Genomic DNA, 18804 nt, shown 5'->3' with positions numbered 1-18804 from the left:
GTTACCCTTCCACTGTTAGCTAGGAGACCTTGACCTTGCTTTTCTTCATCTAGTCCCTTCCCTCTAACAGCTCCTCTGCCTTTCCTAGTCATAGTTTATTCTGGGAGAGGGCTTTAAATGGGGGAATAGGATAGATGTAGCTAGCTAGTTAGGCCTAAACTGGGGAGAGAAGCAGCAGAAAAATCTAAAAGCAAGAAAGAAGGATTTATTTGTATAGCAAGTAAGCAATGGCAGTGCTAATGCACACATAACACCTACCTGGAAAAATTAATTTCTTCACATAACCAAGCAGGTCTCATTTGAGGGAGTAATGTTAGTGAAGACAAATGTGCATTTAAATTTCAAAATACTGAATATGGAATGAAACATATGGAACAAAATATGTTCTGTTCCATTTTCAAGCATGGAACATTTGAAACAGCCATTTCAAGCTTGAAATCATTTCAGCCTGAACATTTTGCACATCTGTACTGCAGTACACGTCTTCAGTGTTGCTTTACTGTGGCAGACTAGCATCTGTGGGTCATGCCAAGACCAGTTTAGTAAGCTGAATATAAATAGATCATAAAGAAACTCTGGAGGTTTTCAAGAAAAGCCTAGGTGACATATGGTAGTGTCCTATGTTAGACAAGAAAGAAGAAGAATGGACTAGATCATCTTTCTGTGGTTTTTCAACAAATCACCAAGACTGAATTTAAGTGCTCTGTACAAAAAAAAAAATGTATTTACACATGCAACTTTTCAAGATAAATGGCTGAAAAACTAACATTCCCATCTGTATTAATAGGTTTATCTCAGTTCTTTCTTTTGGTTCATACATCTGTCTACCATTTGATTTTGGGTATACAGCTTGGTTCTTTTGTTTTTGTTTGTTTTCCTGCAGATATCCACATTTCCAAATGTTGTTTGGTTATTTCTGTTGCAAACAATTGGGATGTACCAATGCAGCAAAGTACATGGAATTTTCTGCTTTCTATTGGCTTAGGATCATTCACTGTGAAAAACCCTCTCTAAATTTAACCCTTGGTATTGAATCTGAGTGCAACCGTTATCATATTTTAAAATGGGACTTTTCACTCTCTGATACTTGATATGGCCAATGCACAGACCTGTTTTTCTAGCTTTAGAACTCAGCTGTCTACGTGAATCCCTCCCCAACACACACATAAAATGGCTCAGTTGACAGACTGAGCCCTCACATATATTATGGTACCTGTTCACAATATTCTGATTAGTTAATGGCTTGGCTGTTATCCCCATCTCAACCTGGCAGGCACAGAGAAATGGCTGGATCATCTTATCTCTTTCTAGAAGCAGAAGTCATTTTTGAATCACTTTCCCTCCTTCACTTTTTGGTTGGTTCACCCTTAAAAAAAACCCAAGGGTTAAACTTCTCCTTAAAACTTGACTGATAAAAAGCAGGATATGTTTTCAGGAAGAAAAATGGTTATCTTAGAAAACTTTAATCTGACCCAGGAAAATGTAGAGAAGCAATTATAAGATGGGAGGAGGAAAACATGAGGGGACTAATCTATGTTAAGAAACTAGGATGGCAGAGATAAAGGAGAAATTGAAAGCTGGAAACGAGTTCATAAAAGCATGCAGTGCCTGCAAATAGTAGTGGCTAACCCGCGCTGCTGGGCATGCTTTGAAGCGCAGCTTTCCTCAGGGCGCCACACGAGCCTGAAAACAAAGACCTTTGCTGCACTGCTCCCACTTCCACACATTGCAAAACACCTCTTTCAAATCAGCTTTGAAGTACGCGCAGCCCAGTTGCTCTCCAGTTGGATGGCTGGGTTATTCCTTGACGGATACGACTCATCAGCCATGTTTTGTAGGTCGCCGTGGGTTCTGTAAGAGTCCCGTTTCACAGACTGGAATTGCAGTGAGTCATCAGGCACTTGGCAAGTCACAAACCTTGCAAGCTGTTTTTGAAAAAGTTGCTTTTAATCCTAGTGAAACAATTGGGAATGTGCTTATAAAATTCAGTTCTTTCTCTCTGCAACACCTCTCCTCTCAAGAAAAACAAAAAATCCTCTGATGCTGCATTCATAGTTTAATCTGTGTCCTGATTAAGTGGGGAAGTGGTTACAAGTAAGGAGGCTGATATAAGGAAGGAAGTACATGTTCCCAAATCTGTTCCCAACTTTTGAATTATATCTTAAAAAACCAGGATGTTATCTGCACTGTTGCACAAGGCTAGCCCAATCCGCACATAGAGTAATGTGAGTGCCTAAGATGGCTAATTTGGAGGTGTCATGAAAAGGCAACAACTTATTAATTGTACTGTCGTTATTGCATTTTTCCTACCACTGTATCTGCCAGCTGAAGAAATGCTTATTGGGTTGTCTGCCTCAGGTGCCAAAATAATTTGGATAGTTTGGGATATTGTGCATCTTGATTTACATGCATGTGTGTAATGATAATTAGGAAAGAGTATCTACTGCTTTGTTTCAGCAGCAAAATGTTTTTGATGGGTCTTAATGTCTCATTAAAGGAAGCTTTTTAAAAAAATGTGTAAGATGAAGGAATTAGAGTGGTTTATTCTACAAGTAAAAAAAATACCAAATGAATATTCTTGATCTCATCCTTTCTGGTTTTAAGCTGTAGATTTAAAAATAGTTTGCTCTCAGTCTAGAATCCTGTTTATGCACCTGCAAATAAATATAAAATGTATCCCATGTTCCAATCCATTACAAAGTAATTATTTCTAACAGTTGAAACACCAGCATTGCCTAATGAGACTGCGAATATAGAATACAACTGTGGGCAAACTGGAATAGTCATGTAGCAGGCAAGGAAAATCTGCAAGTCACATGCCAGCCCCTTTTTGCAGCTCATGAAGCCAATCCAGATCATGGCATCAATTTTAGCAGAGCAATTTATTCAGGGGTTTTTTTTTTTTCTGAAATAAGAAACAAATTAGGTGTTTCCCATATGCTGATTTCACTTTTTTAAAAAGTTAAGCTTAAAAAGCAAAGAAAAACAGAAAAATTCAGCTATAGCCTTCTCTGATGCTATCAGTGATCTTCAGAAGCTGAACAAGATAACATAGTGTGGTCCCTGGCTGCAAAAAGGTTTCCTTCCCCATGTTACAGATCAAATTTATTTGCTTAAATAAATTGTGTGTGTGTGTTTAAATAAGCACACACACATGTGTTTATGCATTAGTGTCAAATTTTAGAAGAAAGCTTTCCTGCCCAGTAGAATATCAAGACTCAGTTGATGCCGATATTAGCTGCTGTTGGATTTTTCTAGCTAGACTTGATTAGGGAGATATGAAAAAATTGGCATTAGGTAATCGAAGAGCAGTAGAATGATTAAAAGCAACCTCTGCCTTTCTTTCAGTTTGTTCCCTGAAGAAATAAAAGCTTATGTTTTGTTGTGTGTAATTTGAATACCAAATTACTCTGATTGCTTATGTTTATATTCAGTTGAACACTCAAGCTAGAGATGAAAATTTGAATTGCCAGTATAAAAATCTGTGGTACAACTGATTTTCAGAGAACAAATTAACTGTTAAACTTAATTTAGTTTTGCTTGCATTAGGAAAGGGTTACACAATTTTAACAGGGATGCTGAAATTTTTCCTTACATTAAGCCTCTGATTAGAATAGAATTAATCTTCCTGTGGAGGTTTGCTTTTCCCATTGAAATAATTAAAGCTTATATTTAAATGGACTATGTAATATATACTAATTAGGATCTTAGGTGGGTTCTTCTTCTGCCTTCAGATGTTCAGAATATGAATGGTACTACAAAGAGGCCAGCGTGTTTACTTGCTTTGGATACAACACAAAGTAGGAGGAACATTACAAAATGTAAATTAAGGTGGTGCCTTGTAGGAAACATCAATATTCAACAGGCATAGCAACTTAAAAAGTATATTTGTGTTTGCACATTAGTTCAAAGCTAATGCACACCTAATCTGAGGAAAAGCAGTATAAGTGAGCAGACCCTGATCAAGTATGTTGATGTTAGGAGTTACAGGTATTTAAATTTCTATCTATGTATAAACAATTTATGCCAATAAGGCTACAGTAAAGTCCTTTTTTCTTTCTTTTATAATTTTGTGTATTCTTTTTCTTTGTTTTTTATATCTAGTTAATAAAAGAATGGGGAGGGAAGCTACAATAAACTTCTTAAGTGAAATGCAGGTGATGGGTGGCAAAAATTGAATTAGTTAAACCTCCTGTTCTTTCCTTGGCCCTAGAGCATTACCCATTAATAACACACTCACAGGTATAGGTATTTCTGAGCAATGAGGGCCACTTGCCTATTGTAACTTTGAAGCTAAATTCTTCTCTTTCTCACACACAATCTCTTTCTCTTTAAACACATGGACCTTTTCAATTTAATCCATTAGCAAGTTGGCAAAATAAGGTAATTGTCCAACAGAGGAAAGGGAGAGAAATCTATTAACATTTGTTACAAATCCGAGTAGTACAGACAGCACTTAATTAATGGAACAGATTTCTTACTATTTATTCAAGCTTACACAGTCATTGTTCAGAAGAGATTAGACTCTTAATGTAAGTAAGTTAAACTAGACCTCCATCTAAAAATATCCGTCATTTCAGCTATTAAGGGGCTGATGTCTTATTTGGTGAAAGATATATTTTCCTTCATTTCCTTGGTCTTGTAAAATGTAAAGTATGCATTGTGTGTAATACGAGAAATCCACTGAGGTAGATGAAACCTAGATTGTGGCTCCCAGCCTGTCTGCTTGTGCTTTCCCTCTGTGTGCTGCTTGTGTCACCGAGCCTCTTCAGCCCATAGACCTCCTGGCACCAGCGTGGAAAAAACCCACCACATGCCATTTGTCAGGGTGTGATGCCAGCAACTACCTAATCAGTTTGCAGAATAAGGGCCTTGGGATTTGATTAAGTAATTTAGATACCTAGCGGTAATACCTGAGCTACTTTTGGCTGGCAGCCCATGATTTCACTTGGTTAACTACCTACCATATTTTTTCTATTTCCCAGCCACAAAATGCCTTGGAGATAATTCCCTGCTCAAATAGATACAAATTTGCAAGCAAAATGCTCTTTAGCCTCTGTTTCTCCTCTTTTTTCCTCCAAAATTTAATGTGAAGTGATTATGCTTTTGTAAAGGTTGGTTCCCTGTCTTTTTTCTTCTTTCTCTTTGCTCTTTCTGCTCCTTCTCCATGTAAAGCGGTGTTGAATGAGTGATTATAATCGTATAACTGTTCTGAAACCATTGCAATGGTTACTGCTGGGAACAATTCAAGATGCTGTTTTTAACTTTTAAATATGGTGGTGCAGCGCTTTAGTTTCTGTTTCCGAAAGTTGCATCAGGGTACACAAGGCAGGAATGTAGCACCTCTGTACAGTTCTTTAATGCAGCAGTACTTTTTTCCCAAATTGTCCTACAGTTCTGTGGAAGGACACTGCTGCTTTAATGAGATGGAGACATGTGCTGTGATTGTGCTTCTGCATGCTCTGAAGCACATGTTTGGAACTGAGTTGAAAACACTCTGCAGCCCTGTTTTTAAGTCTTACAGAGCTTCCTCTGTGGAATTTCCCTGTAAGCATCCTTACAAAGGTTGGTACTTCCTTCCTATACAGATTTTTTTCCCTCCTACTAGGAATACTCACCAGTTTAAGTCAAAAGCTAGGAATTATATTAGGCAACAGTAGATACGGTATAATAAAAGTACAGGCTGGGGCATTTAGCTTTTTATTTACTTTTAACAAAGAGCAGATTCACTTTTGGGAGGATTTAATCATTAGATTTAGTTGTAAACTGCTTTGAATAACTGGAAAAGCAAGAAGTATATAAATATCCCTAGGTAAATTTATTTATTTATTCAGCAAACTTTTCCCCATCACAATCAGATTGATCTCATTAGTGTACATAACTGCTCACATTTCAAGCAAACATTATTGCTTAGTTATACTAATAATTACACCATAGATGGATGGATGAGCGAATGGATGGATGATGTTACATACAAACAGACATATACATACATACCCCTAATACCCATATGTGAGAACTGGCCTAATCAGAATAAATCCACACCAATATTTTTGTGTTTTTGTATTGTTCTTTGTTTTTATTGTAAACCACCCAAAGTTACTTGGAGTTAGGTGACATATAAATTTAATAAATTATTGTTGGTCGCACAGTCAGCCACACATTTAGACTGGATTTGGGATTTTTATCCACCTATCGAGTCCTTCCCAAGGACCTGGGATAGGCAGATGTTGTTTGATGGTGTTAAAGGTATTATCGCAAAATGTGAGCTGGTCCAAGTAAAGTTGCCTTTTGCAATTGACTGATGGTGATTTTGTCAATGCTGATGGGGTTCAAGTGGTGCTCCAGATGTTTTGCGATTACACCTAAGGCACCTATTACTATTGGTACTATCTTTGCTTTCTTTTGCCACATTCATTCTATTTCCATTTGCAGTTCTTTGTATTTTGTGATTTTATTCTTTCTCTTCTCTTCTCCTGTCTCCAGGTATTGCAATGTCCACTATCTAGACTTTTTTGTCTTTCTTGTCAACAGTTGTTAAGTCTGGGGTGTTGTGTGGCAGGTGTTTGTCTGTTTGAATTCTAAAATCTAGGTGGTCCACTGTTTCTTCAAGTTCTTTGCAGAGACAGCATTTGCTGTCTGTTGCTGTCCTCTCAATTCTGGCTTTGTATGCATTTGTTCTTAAGGCTTGAAATTGTGTAGCCCAAATTAGCCCCTCTTATTCTTTTTTCAACTTTCCTACTCTTAACCATTGCCAGGTCTTCTTGTTATTTGCTTTGCCTGCTAGTTTTTTTTACATACTGTCCATGTAATACTTTGCCTTGCCATGTCTCTTTTGTATTCTTCATTTGGTCTTTCTTGTAAGCCAGTTTGGTCTCTTTGGTATTCAGGTATACTTCATGGTGTACTAGCTTCAGTGCATCTTCTTCACTGTCCTTCAGATATTCTTCTAATGCCCTTTTTTCTTCTTCAACTCTCTGGCATACTTGCAACATTCCACACTCACCTGTGCTCCTTGGTAAGTAGAGTCTGTCAACATCACTGTGTGGAGGGAGGGCACGATTCATTGTCATTTTTTTTCTGGCCTCCCTATCCAGAGTTTCTATTTCTGTTTGAGTCCAGTCCACTATTCCAGCTGTGTATCTAATGACTGGAATTGCCCAGGTGTTAATCGCCTTGATGGTATTTCCTCCACTGAGTTTGGACTTTAGGATCTTCTTCACTCTCATGATGTATTCACTACTAACCTTCTTCTTGACTTCAGTGTGCTTGATGTTGTCAGCTTGAAGGATGTCCTGGTATTTGTAGTGATCTTCTCCATCCAGACTCTTGATGTTATTTCCATTGGGCATCTTGATTCCTTCAGTTTTCACTATTTTTTGCCTGTTGATGGTAAGGGTGGCACATTTGCCCAGTCCAAACTCGATTGCAATATCTTGGGTGTATATAGGGGCAGTGTCGAGCAGCGATTCTATTTCAGATGGTATTTTTACATATAGCTTCAGATCATCCATGTAAACATGGGATAGCCTGGCAGATGTTTTTGATGTTTGAGAGCCATGGCCTGACTTGTTCAGTATTGTTGACAGAGGAATTGATGCAATGACAAACAGTAGTGGTGATAGTGTGTCTCCTTGAAAGATTTCTCGCTTAATATTAATCTCTCCCAATCTGTCACCATTGACCAGCAACTCTGTCTTCCATTGTGCCATTGATCTTTGCACAAAGCCTCTTATGTTTATACTTACTCCTGTTATTTCTAAGCACTTGATTATCCAATCATGTGGCAGGGAGTCGAATGCCTTCTTGTAATCAATCCAAGCTGCATTCAAGTTAGTCTTCCTTTTCTTGTAGTTTTCCAAAATCATCTTGTCAGTTAGCAGCTTATCTTTTGTTTCTCTGCTGTTTGGGCAGTTTCCTTTCTGCTCAGGTGGAAAGAGCTTACTTTCAACTAGATACTGTTGGACTGCATCAGCTACGACACCAGTTAGCAATTTGAAAGTTGTTGGTAAGCAGGTAATTGGCCTGAAGTTGCCCGGCGCTGCCGCTTTCGTTGGATCTTGCCAGATATTAACCAATCTTCAATTTCACCTTCTTGCAGTATTACAAGTTCTTTCATTTCAGCTTCTTTTTTATTCTTCTCCACCTCCTTTATCCAAGCTGCATTCTTGTTGCATTTCTTTGGGTTGTCCCATAGCTGCACCCAGAACTGCACTGTTTCTTCTTTGTCAGGTGTTGACTGGTTCGTTGCAGTCTCTCCTTTGATGGATTGGTAGAAACATTTCTGATTCGACTGAAAGTGGAGATTCTGTCTGTAGTGTGTAATTCAAGCTTTGTATCTGCTGATCTTTTTGGCTATGGCTGTTATTTGCTGCTTGATCATTTCCAGTGCTTCCTTGATCTTCCTTGTTTCTAGGTGATTTTCTTGATCTGGTCTTCTTTGGTTTTCTTGTTCTTCAGCTTCCTTTCTTTCATCTGTTCTAGCTTGCTTGCATCTGATCGTAGCATGCTGATCTTATTTTCCAATTTGATCTTCCATTTTGGTGGTGCACTGTTTGGCTTTTTTTCTTGTTTGTTAATTTTGCATCCAGTATCTTCAGTTATGACTGCAGCTGTGCTGTACTTCAGTTGGTTTGTTTCTTGCAGTACGTTGGTGCTTACAATTGATATTACAGTATTGGCATCTTTTAATACTTGTTCTAGCTGTTTCTTTGTAACAACCTTCAGTGCAGGGAATCTTATTCTGTTGTTTTTGTGCTGTTCTAGATGCTCAGTTATTCTTTGTTTCAATTCCTCTTGTTTTGTAGTCAGAGGGCTTTGTTCTTTCTGAGGAGAAGGCAGAGGAGAGGATGCCTGGTTTGGGAATGAAAATGATTCAGTAGCTATGCTGGTGTCCTCTACTGCTGACTCCCTCTGGTTTGCCTCTATAGTCTGAGCTACTTCTGTCAAGACTTCAATTTCTTTGCCCTGGATAGACCTCTGCAGTTCTTCCAATCCTACTTTTGTGAATACTTTATTTCGTATTGTAAATCGACATTGATCTGCTAGCTTCTGTTCTGTTATTTCTGATTCTGCATGCTGTTCTTTCCAGAACTGGTGCATTCTTTACAGATATCCTCTTCTCGCTGGACTTGATTTGTAATAGCAGATCATTATTTCTTTGTTTTCAGTCTTTGTATATTTGTGATGGGTAAACAACTTTTCTTCCAGTAGTCCTGTAGCTGCTGGCCCTGGTTGCTCAGCCAACAGTCCTGAGTCCTGTAGCCCACTTGTTACCAGATGCCCAGGAACTAAAACCTAGTGCAGTCCTTGCTGACCTGGGCAGTGACCAGTAAAGTATAGATTTCTGTAAATTACGTCTCACCATATTGTTTATAGGAGAAGCACTATGCTTGGACCCCTGGCATAGCCCTCCTCCTCCCTGGAGCATGCAAACCCCACAACCATGTCAAGGTGGTGCCTCACTGGGAATAATAATAATAATAATTTTATATTTATATTTATATTGAGGCATTCTACCTACACTTTACATGAAATACGATGCTCCTGATAAAGTCCTATGTAAATTAAAGTGGAGTATGTTAAAATCTTTTTTTTTCTTTTTTTACAAAATGAGGAATCAGGAGGAGCTGGTTTCTTTCATTGCACATAGACATACTGAGAATGTAATTCTATTATGAAGATGTAGCATGTTCTCTTACCTCCTTCTCTTCTTCCTCCTTTTCTTCTTTCGCATGGCTGAACACACGTGCTGTTTTTGTTTTATTCAAATTTTGTTTATTATGAAGCTAAAATCTACAAATGATTTGTAGCCCCTTTGGATATGTTTCTGCAATGTAGTGAGAATTCTACTACTCTGTATCCAGAAGACTTTGAGCAAACATGCCTATTTATTCTTGCATGTAGTTGCTTTAATAGCATATACTGCTGTTACGTGAGTCTTATTCCACATGCATTGTGTACAGCTACGTGCCTGCCAAGTATTTGAGATTATTTTTAGTCTCTGTTAGAATTGGAAATAATGTCTTAGCTGTATTGGCTCCAGAACCATTCCTTAACAGTGAGATGGCTGGATTAACTAAGAAGATAAAGTGAACACACTAGCTGAAAAAGTTCATTTGGCCAAACCAGCTTGCAAGGATAGCATATACAGCAACAACAGCAGTTCCCCCCAATGTATTTGGCCCTGACCCTTCTGGAGCTTCATAAGTCTTTGAAGACCCAAATGTTCCCTCACACATGGGACCTGGAGGCTGAGTGAGCCTCTCAGGGTGGGTTTTTTTTCCTTTTTTTAAAAAATAAAAAATATGTATTATTTTTAAAAGAAAAAAGTGAACAAACAAGCAAAAGGAGAAAAGAAACAGAAAAAAAATTAATTGGTACAGAAATATAGTATCTATAAGTGGATAAAGGAATTACCAAGATTGTACAGTTAGTGTTCAGTGTATCTTTGATTAGAAATTAATCTTAGAAAATATTAAATTATATTTAAATATATTAAATTATTTACCAATGTATAAATTTAAATCTCTGAGCTAAGTGCCAAAATCTCTACTATTTGTTCTTTAAAAAATACAAAAAGAAACCAACTAAAAACATCATAGATAAATATCATACTTGAATTGCTAAAAAACTTGGAGAAGTCTTTTTAATAGCCAAAATAAGAGACTCCTAATATGTATGATTATGAAGCCTTGTTCAGATGTTAAACAACTTCTTTTGAGTACAGGTAATCCCTAGTTTAAGAACAAGTTCAGATCCCAAGGTCTGTCCTTAAGTCAAGTTTGTGTGTAAGCCGGAACATATTATTGCATAATACTGTATAAGTAGTATTGTGTAATGAACTCGAACCATTGTGTATTTAACTTGAATCATTGTGTATTTAACTCAAATTTTGCTACAGTAGGCTCTCTTCTTAACTATGGGTCATCTGTAACCCAGTCATTCTTAACCCGGGGACTCCCAGTATACAACAATCTATAAAAACAGTATCTTTTACACTGTTGTGATGAAATATTTACCCTAACTCTTGCAAACACATATTTTTAGCTTTCATACTTTTGAATTTAGACATAAAGCATTATCTGTATTCTTCACAGAAAAGCATGATAGCATATGGAATTGATTACATCATTCTCTTCAGTGAACACCTTAAATCTAATATGAATTTTAAAAAAAAGATCTTTGTGACTTGAAATACTCTAATTTGAAAAAGTCTATAAAAAAGATAAATTTATCTGGATCTTACTTAGTGGTCAATCTTAAGACTATTTCATGAGTTATGCCGATAATACCCACAACTGAGAGCAGCCAATTATAATTGCCAGATCAACAGCCTCTTATACTAAGTTTGCTGCATTCACATTTTACATTTTAAGTAACGTATTTTGCTCTTTTTCAAATTAACTCAGAGCCATATCTTAGATGCCCACATTAGAATTCAGTATCCTGACTGGCCATTCAACTTTTCTGGTAGTGTTTTCTTTTCATATGGCAAAACTATGCTTGAAAGAGGTGGGAATTTGACTTACATGATCATATTGCATAGAACAGGAGAATGATGAGGAAGTGTTGTATCTGAAACATGGTCATAAATATAAGGAAGAAAAGGGACTGTACTTCTTGCCCTGTTTCTTCTTCATTAGGCCTTTGTAGCATGCTGCACCTACCACATGGTGGACATATCTGCTCGACTCTCTGTATATATTCCAGTGCTGAATCAACACAATCAACTGAATGGCCATTTAGTTTGTCTGCAGTGGAACAGATCATCTGTGCATGTAGACGACCTGTCTCCAGTAAATCATAAGCATCTCAATCTTATTGCCGGGCCATGATATAAGAATCTGTCTCTGTATTTCAATATGAGAGGAGAGAAACTGATTAAGTGTTTGAGATAAGGTTACGTGACACCACAGGTTAGAAATACCTGAGCTGAAATTGGCTTACTGCCCAAGACCTACATTTGCAGCATATTCAGCTAGGTGGCACTGAATGTGCTTCTAAGGAGATCTCCACTAGCAACTTGGTGAAGAAAAGTTGCTGAGCCCTAAACAGCAGTTACTCTTTTTACGTTGGTTCAGATTACCCATGCATACCCACATAATAATCTCAGATGTCACAAGTTACATAAAGACATTTAAAAGAAAGGTTCTTGTGTAATACATGTTACCTTAATTCTTATTCCCCAGTAAAACATTTGAACTTACAAAATTAATTCTCCTCATTATCACCACTTAAGTATAGCCTGCCTGCCTGCCTGCCTGCCTGCCTGCCTGCCTGCCTGCCTGCCTGCCTGCCTGCCTTCCTTAAATTTATATGCTGCCCATCTCCCCCAGAGGGTGACTCTGGGTGGCTCACAATTAAAATCCAAAACAGTAAAAACAATAAAAGTATAAATATCTATATTAAAATTAACCAATAACAATTCTGTATAAAAAGATTATGTACAATTCAAGATGATGGGGGGAGAGCAGTATCAATCATCCCACCAGCCAATTCCAACAATGCGAGCCCCCATCAGGCCCCCAGGCCATCTGGCATAGCCATGTTTTCACACTTTTCTGGAAGGCCAGGAGAGTGGGGGCAGCCCAACCTCTGGTGGCAAGCTGTTCCACAGGGTAGGGGCCATGGCAGAAAAGGCCCTCTTCCTAGACCCCACCAGCTGAAATTCCTTGACTGGTGGGATCCACAACATGCCCCTTCTGCCAGACTGAGTGGGGCAGGCGGATGTAATGGGGGCGAGATGGCTCCTCAGATAATTCTATCCTACATACAAAGTACAAAATATCCTACATACAAAAGTACAAAAAAAAAAAAGTCAAAACATTGTAGCCTATCCTACATACAAAGTAGGCAACCTATATTCAGAAAGTTGACATATTTATCCTGTAGGTCAGTGATAAGAGATGGTAAATTTGCCCATTTTCCTGGGTTTTCTGCACTGCTGTTCTTGCTATGGAACCCTGCAAACCACTGAGATATGGAGCTCATATCCAAACCACTTTGAGATTGATATTAATACTTTTGAAATGGCTGCCTATAGATTCTTCCTTTTTAATATATTTTTTAAATTCTTCTCAGATGGGGTGAAGCCGGAAACAAAGGCACTTCTGACTGCCATCTCCAAGAAGAAGCCCAAGGCAGGGAAGGGGGACTCAGCAAAAGAGGATGAAAGCAACAAAGTTGACTCAGTCCATCCTGTTCATATCACTCTTCTTTTTAAAAGATATGTCTTTGATTCACAGAAGAAAATGATTCAGTCTTGAGCCACATCTGAACACCAAAATGACTTGATGGCAAGTTCTGTTCACGTTGGCCTTCTCTGGTCAACTAACTTCCTTTCTCTCCCCCCCACCTCCCTCTCTCTCCATGCTTTCCAGTTCCAATCTGCTGTGGTACAGGTACATGAAGGTAGATGATACTTTTTTGCAGGTGGTAGAAATGTTTTCATATTAATATATACAATTTAAATATTCATATTTTTGATAATCAGAAATTCTAATTGAATCAATAAATGAAATTAATGGAAAGCCTGATAATGAAAAGCGAAATGCAAATGCTGCATGTCTGCAATTAAATTAAGTGCTTACATTCTTTTATGTTCAAGAATACAAGTGCACTATTTATAGGGCAGGGGTTATTTTGAGAGTGAGTTTTGTATTTTGAGTACTATTTCAACTGGCTTCAGTTTCAAAACATCTTCAGGGATGTACATAATTTCATGGTATATCGTTAACCTTTGCTGTTTCATGGTTCATAATGGCTTTTGTATACATTTTTGGATGTACACCTTTCTAAATGTGAAATTAATATTTTTTTCTCTCCCTCTCCAGAAAAATTGAGAAAAGAATAATGTTTCCCTGCTCATTTCCCTGAATAAAATACATACTATTCAACATCACAGAAATGTCTCCATTTTTATTATCAAAGTATCAAATTATTAAGATTAAGATTTTTTTTCAGTTGTATAATAGTTTTGTTTGGATGAAACATTAATAACCTGTTCTTATAAAACTGTTATTAACTCACAGGTTCAGCATCCTCTTTCTCTTCCCTTACAAAATTCACTCATTCTCCAGCAAAGCCAAAAATCAGAAGGGAAGATCCAAGATCAACCATATGTAGGGAGTGGATCACGGTCAGAGTATTAGGCTTTGGATTCCACTGAGTGTGAACTGAATGTTGGAGGATCTCCCTATATAGTCTGGGGACTGGTCAGAGAGAGATTCCAGAAAGTGGAATTTTTGTGGCCCATTAGACTTAGGAGCACTAGTTATCACAATGTACATGCTTTCTTAGATTTCTGCCAATTTAAGAAATGGGAACCAATTTCCAATGATTCCTGCATATCAAATTCTTTATTTAAATTCATTTCTGAGTGTTTTGTGTATTTTGTGATGGGGAAGATTTCAAGCATAAACTGGGAAGGCTAGGTTAACGTAATGTCAAGTGTAGCTGCAAAGAAGTTTGGCAAATTTCTTATACATTTGTTCAAAAATCATTTTACTTGATGAATGAAGAGAGATTTGTGTCAAAAACCTTAAGCAAAGATTTATTTTAACCATGATTTGTTGAACATGCAAGAACCATTTTGCAAATGAGCAAAATAATCATGTGTTATTCAGGAAATAAATTCCCAGTTTCTTTCTCCTCTGTGTCTGGTGCCAATAAACAGATATAACTTCTTAGCAGCAAAAAAGACAGTTTCACCAGAATGTTTGTAGGATTCCTGTTCATTATGATTTTTTCCCCTTTTTTGGGGGGGGGGTGTTAATGTACATAATGGTATCTTTACTACTTTGTTCCATCTTTTATTCAGAAGGCCACATCCCTGTATTTTTCCCTATGATGACAACTGTGTAGAAAGTTGGATTGTGAGAAAGTAAATGGTCCAAAGACATCCAATGAGCTTCTGAGCCTAAAGGTGGACTAGAATGTGGGCCTCCCCAGGGCCAATCCAACACCTCAAGCATTACACCACACTGGCTCTCAGGTGGTTGTGTGTGCAGAGATGATGGGGTTATGTGAGGGACTAAAGAAAAAAAAAGTTCACTTGAACACAGCCAAGGCTGGCCGGACCAATTTTTCTGAGTTACAGCAAAAAGGGTGGAGCTTGTTCTCCAGCAAAAAAAAAATGCCATGGCATTCATTTTACAGATCAGGGATTGAAGATTTTTTTTTTTTTAACTTAGGAACCATGGCCTGAAAAAAATTGGAAACCCTTGCAGTAGGAAGCACACTGATTGTAGCATTCTTTTTACCTGGAGCTGATGATCTGAAAGCAGTGGAACTAGTTATAGCTTCATTGTTATGGACAAATCTTTGCAGGATGGAGAACAGATTAAAGTGGTGCAGTCCAAGACCTGGATGGATCTGGATGATTTCCTAAAAGCCTTTGGAGAAGTTTCTGCCTTGCTTGTCAGCAATACTATTAAAGCTCTAGTTGAACTATGGAACATGAAAACGGCTCAAGTGGAGACCTCAGGTTGCACCTTGGTTCACCATGGAGCTAACAGAAATGAAATGTAGAGTGTCAGAATACAATTAAAGGAACTCTTGGGATGAATCAGTTCAGATATGAAGGAAGGTTCTTGTCCCATTTGTGATCCTACTCCAAGGCGGTGGATGGACTTTGACCCATCGCATCTGAATAGAACTACAGTAGCCAACAATGCTTTTCTACACTGTGAGACATCTTCATCAAGATATTGGGAGCTGGTATCCAAAACAATCGGAGGCAATGAGCAGTTTTTATTATTGCTGCTGCTGCTGCTGCTCTTATTAGTCACACAGTCAGCCAGATATTTAGACTGGATTTGGCATTTTTATCCACCTATCAAGTCCTCAAGAATCTGGGATAGGCAGATGTTGTTGCTTGATGGTGTTAAAGGTATCGTCGCAGCTGTTCCAAGTAAAGCTGCCTTCTGCAATTGACTGATGGTGATTTTGTCAATGCCGATGGTCTTCAAGGGGTGCTCCAGATGTTTTGGGATTGCACCCTTATTACTATTGGTACTATCTCTGCTTTCTTTTGCCACATTCGTTCTATTTCCATTTGCAGTTCTTTGTATTTTGTGATTTTCTTAGTTCTTTCTCTTCTATTCTGCTGTCTCCAGGTGTTGCAGTGTCCACTATCCAGACTTTTTTGTCTGTCTTATCAACAGTTGTTAAGTCTGGGGTGTTGTGTGGCAGGTGCTTGTCTCTTTGAATTCTAAAGTCCCAGAGCATTTTAGCTTCTCCATTTTCTATTACTTTGTCTGTTTTGTGGTCTCACCAGTTCTTTCTTGCAGGCAAATTGAATATCTTGCAGGTATTCCAATGCACCATTGTTGCTACTTTGTCATGCCATTGTTTGTAGTCAGCTTGTGTGATCTTCTTGCAGCAGCTAACTATGTGGTCCACTGTTTCTTCAGCTTCTTTGCAGAGGCAGCATTTGCTGTCTGTTGCTGTCTTCTCAATTCTGGGTTTGTATGCATTTTTTCTTAAGGCTTGGTCTTGTGCAGCCAGAATTAGCCCCTCTGTCTCTATCTTCAACTTTCCTGCTCTTAGCCATTGCCAGGTCTTGTTGTTATCTGCTTTGCCTGCTAGTTTTGTGTGTGTGTACTGACCATGTAATACTTTGCCTTGCCACGTCTCTTTTCTGCTCTTCATTTGGTCTTTCTTTTAGGCCAGTTTGGTCTCTTCAGTATTCAGTAAGCCTTCATGGTATACTAGTTTTAGTGCATCTTCCTCCCTGTCCTTCAGATATTCTTCTAATGCCCTTTTTTCTTCTTTAACTGTCTGGTGTACTTGCAACATTCGACACTCACCTGCGCTCTTTGGTAACTAGATCAGCATCGCCAAGTGAATGAAGGGCATGATTCATTGTCATTATTTTTCTGGTCTTCCTATCCAGGGCTTCTATTTCTGTTTGAGTCCAGTCCACTATTCCAGCTGTGTATCTAATGACTGAAATTGCCCAGGTGTTAATTGCCTTGATGGTATTTCCTCCACTGAATTTGGACTTTAAGATCTCCTTCACTCTCATGATGTATTCACTACTAACCTTCTCCTTGACTTCAGTGTGCTTGATGTTGTCAGCTTGAAGGACATCCAGGTATTTGTAGTGATTTTCATCCAGACTCTTGATGTTATTTCCATAGTGCATCTTGATTCCTTCAGTTCTTGTTATTTGAGGACAAATTCAATCATATTCACCTTGGCTTGGATTCCAGAGTTTGAGCAGGTTATAATGAGGTAATCATTGAAATTGGTTGTCCTACTAATATGGAGTCCTTTTAGCTTGTTCATTCCAAAGATGTGGACAGCTTATGTGGCAAGATGAGGGCCACTACTTTCTTTACCCCTCCTTGCTGATTAAATCAGCTCAGTTAGAATAAGCCCCCATGGTTACACGAGTGATTAATGCCACCCAACTGTTTAAAGAAGGCAGTTGTATGACCTTCAGAAAAAGTCTGTCCTGGATCTGGAAGATCTTTGTGATTATAGGTGAAGGAGGAATTTTGGGGATTTTTGATTGAACCCAATTTTATATGTTTAATAACTAAATTTATAATTTAGTGAAGTGCTTTAATAGGGAACACTATAAACTCAGCAAAAAGCAAGCAGGTACCTGGAATACATAGATATGCCTAACGTAACAAGGCGCTAATAAGATAAGTGAAAGTGTTAACCGCAAGAATGCAAACTAGCTGCAGGGAGATTATTAGATGGCTGAGAATTTCTAGTGGCTAGCACTGGGAACCATATAGTAGTGGTTAGGGAAGAATAACAAATTAAGAGTAGATTCAAAGGTCCATTGTTTAAATAAAATCTTTGTTGTATAGGGAAGAATGATCTTGACTAATCCACCTTTATAGAATATTTTAATATGCATAACTTTAACTCATTCAGTAAAGGTTGGTTGTATTAACAGTAATGAATTATTATGTTGATGCTGATTAACTGTAATTATAATGTATCCAATAAAATGATTTACATAAATCAGTGAAGAGGTCTTAGAACCCCACCCATCTCCAGGCATTGGAGACTTCATGAGTTTCCACCCTGCAGACTTCATGAAGGGAGGGAGCTTTCAGCATGTCCTCTCTCGACAACTAGAGCAGGTGGGCAGATTCAATCCTGGCAAGGTATTGCCTGAGGGTCCCTGGTATCACACTGTTTAAAATGCTAAAGATAATAACCAGCACTTTGACTTGGGCCCAGAAGCCTACTAGCAACCAATGCAGTGACTTTTATGCAGGAGTCATTCTATATTGGTGAGGCTGTCCTACCAATAACTTGGCTGCTGTATTTTGTACCAACTGCAGCTTCCAGTTGTTTCCAAAGGCCGCCCCATACACAGTGTGTTGCAGTAGTCCAGTCAAATGGTGGTCAAGGCATGAGTTAATGAGGTATAAACCTGCCTGGTTATATCATTTAGCAAAAGAGGCCCTTTGAAGATCCCCCTACTGCCCGTGCTTGCCTATCTAATCTACAGGAGAGGGTCTTCTGAGTGGCCCCCAAGTATGAACTGCATTCCTTAAGGCATGTTTGGTTCCTTCTCCCAGGATTTAAAGAAATGTTAGTTGAACTTATTTTAATGGCATGGATGCTACTTTGCCTTGATTTTAATTGCATTGTTTTATATTTTAAAGATTGGGTTTTAAGTCATTTAAAACTTGAAATTATTAAGTTGTAAGTTGACTGGACTGTTTTAAAAAGAAAAGTAAGATATAAATGTAATACATAAATAAAATATTAATAGAGACAAGAATGAATTTCATATAAAAGCAAGAAAGTACTCTTGAATCTTAGGAGCTG

General features: G+C 38.1%; 1 protein-coding gene across 5 annotated transcripts in view; it reads left to right on the top strand.

Annotated features, from left to right (window-relative positions):
- The window catches only part of EEFSEC (eukaryotic elongation factor, selenocysteine-tRNA specific), a 344759-nt gene that overhangs the window by 195429 nt on the left and 130526 nt on the right, over positions 1 to 18804 (top strand). Inside the window, exon 7 of one of the 5 annotated variants that reach the window (XM_088134250.1) lies at positions 13084 to 13897. The exons of 3 other annotated variants lie outside the window; for them this stretch is intronic. In XM_088134250.1, the coding sequence (XP_087990376.1) occupies positions 13084 to 13268 (185 nt within the window). In that variant the 3' untranslated portion in view covers positions 13269 to 13897. Of the gene's footprint in view, positions 1 to 13083; positions 13898 to 18804 lie in introns of those variants that run through there. One more of the 5 variants, XM_088134251.1, reaches the window with a different exon arrangement.

Source organism: Python bivittatus, unplaced genomic scaffold, assembly GCF_059951505.1.
Source record: "Python bivittatus isolate LINGU-HERP-01145 unplaced genomic scaffold, Pbiv_v1 ctg000080_np1212, whole genome shotgun sequence".
Taxonomy (NCBI): domain Eukaryota; kingdom Metazoa; phylum Chordata; class Lepidosauria; order Squamata; family Pythonidae; genus Python; species Python bivittatus.
Note: the sequence above shows the minus strand (reverse complement) of the source record. Positions and strands in the feature narration are given on the sequence as shown.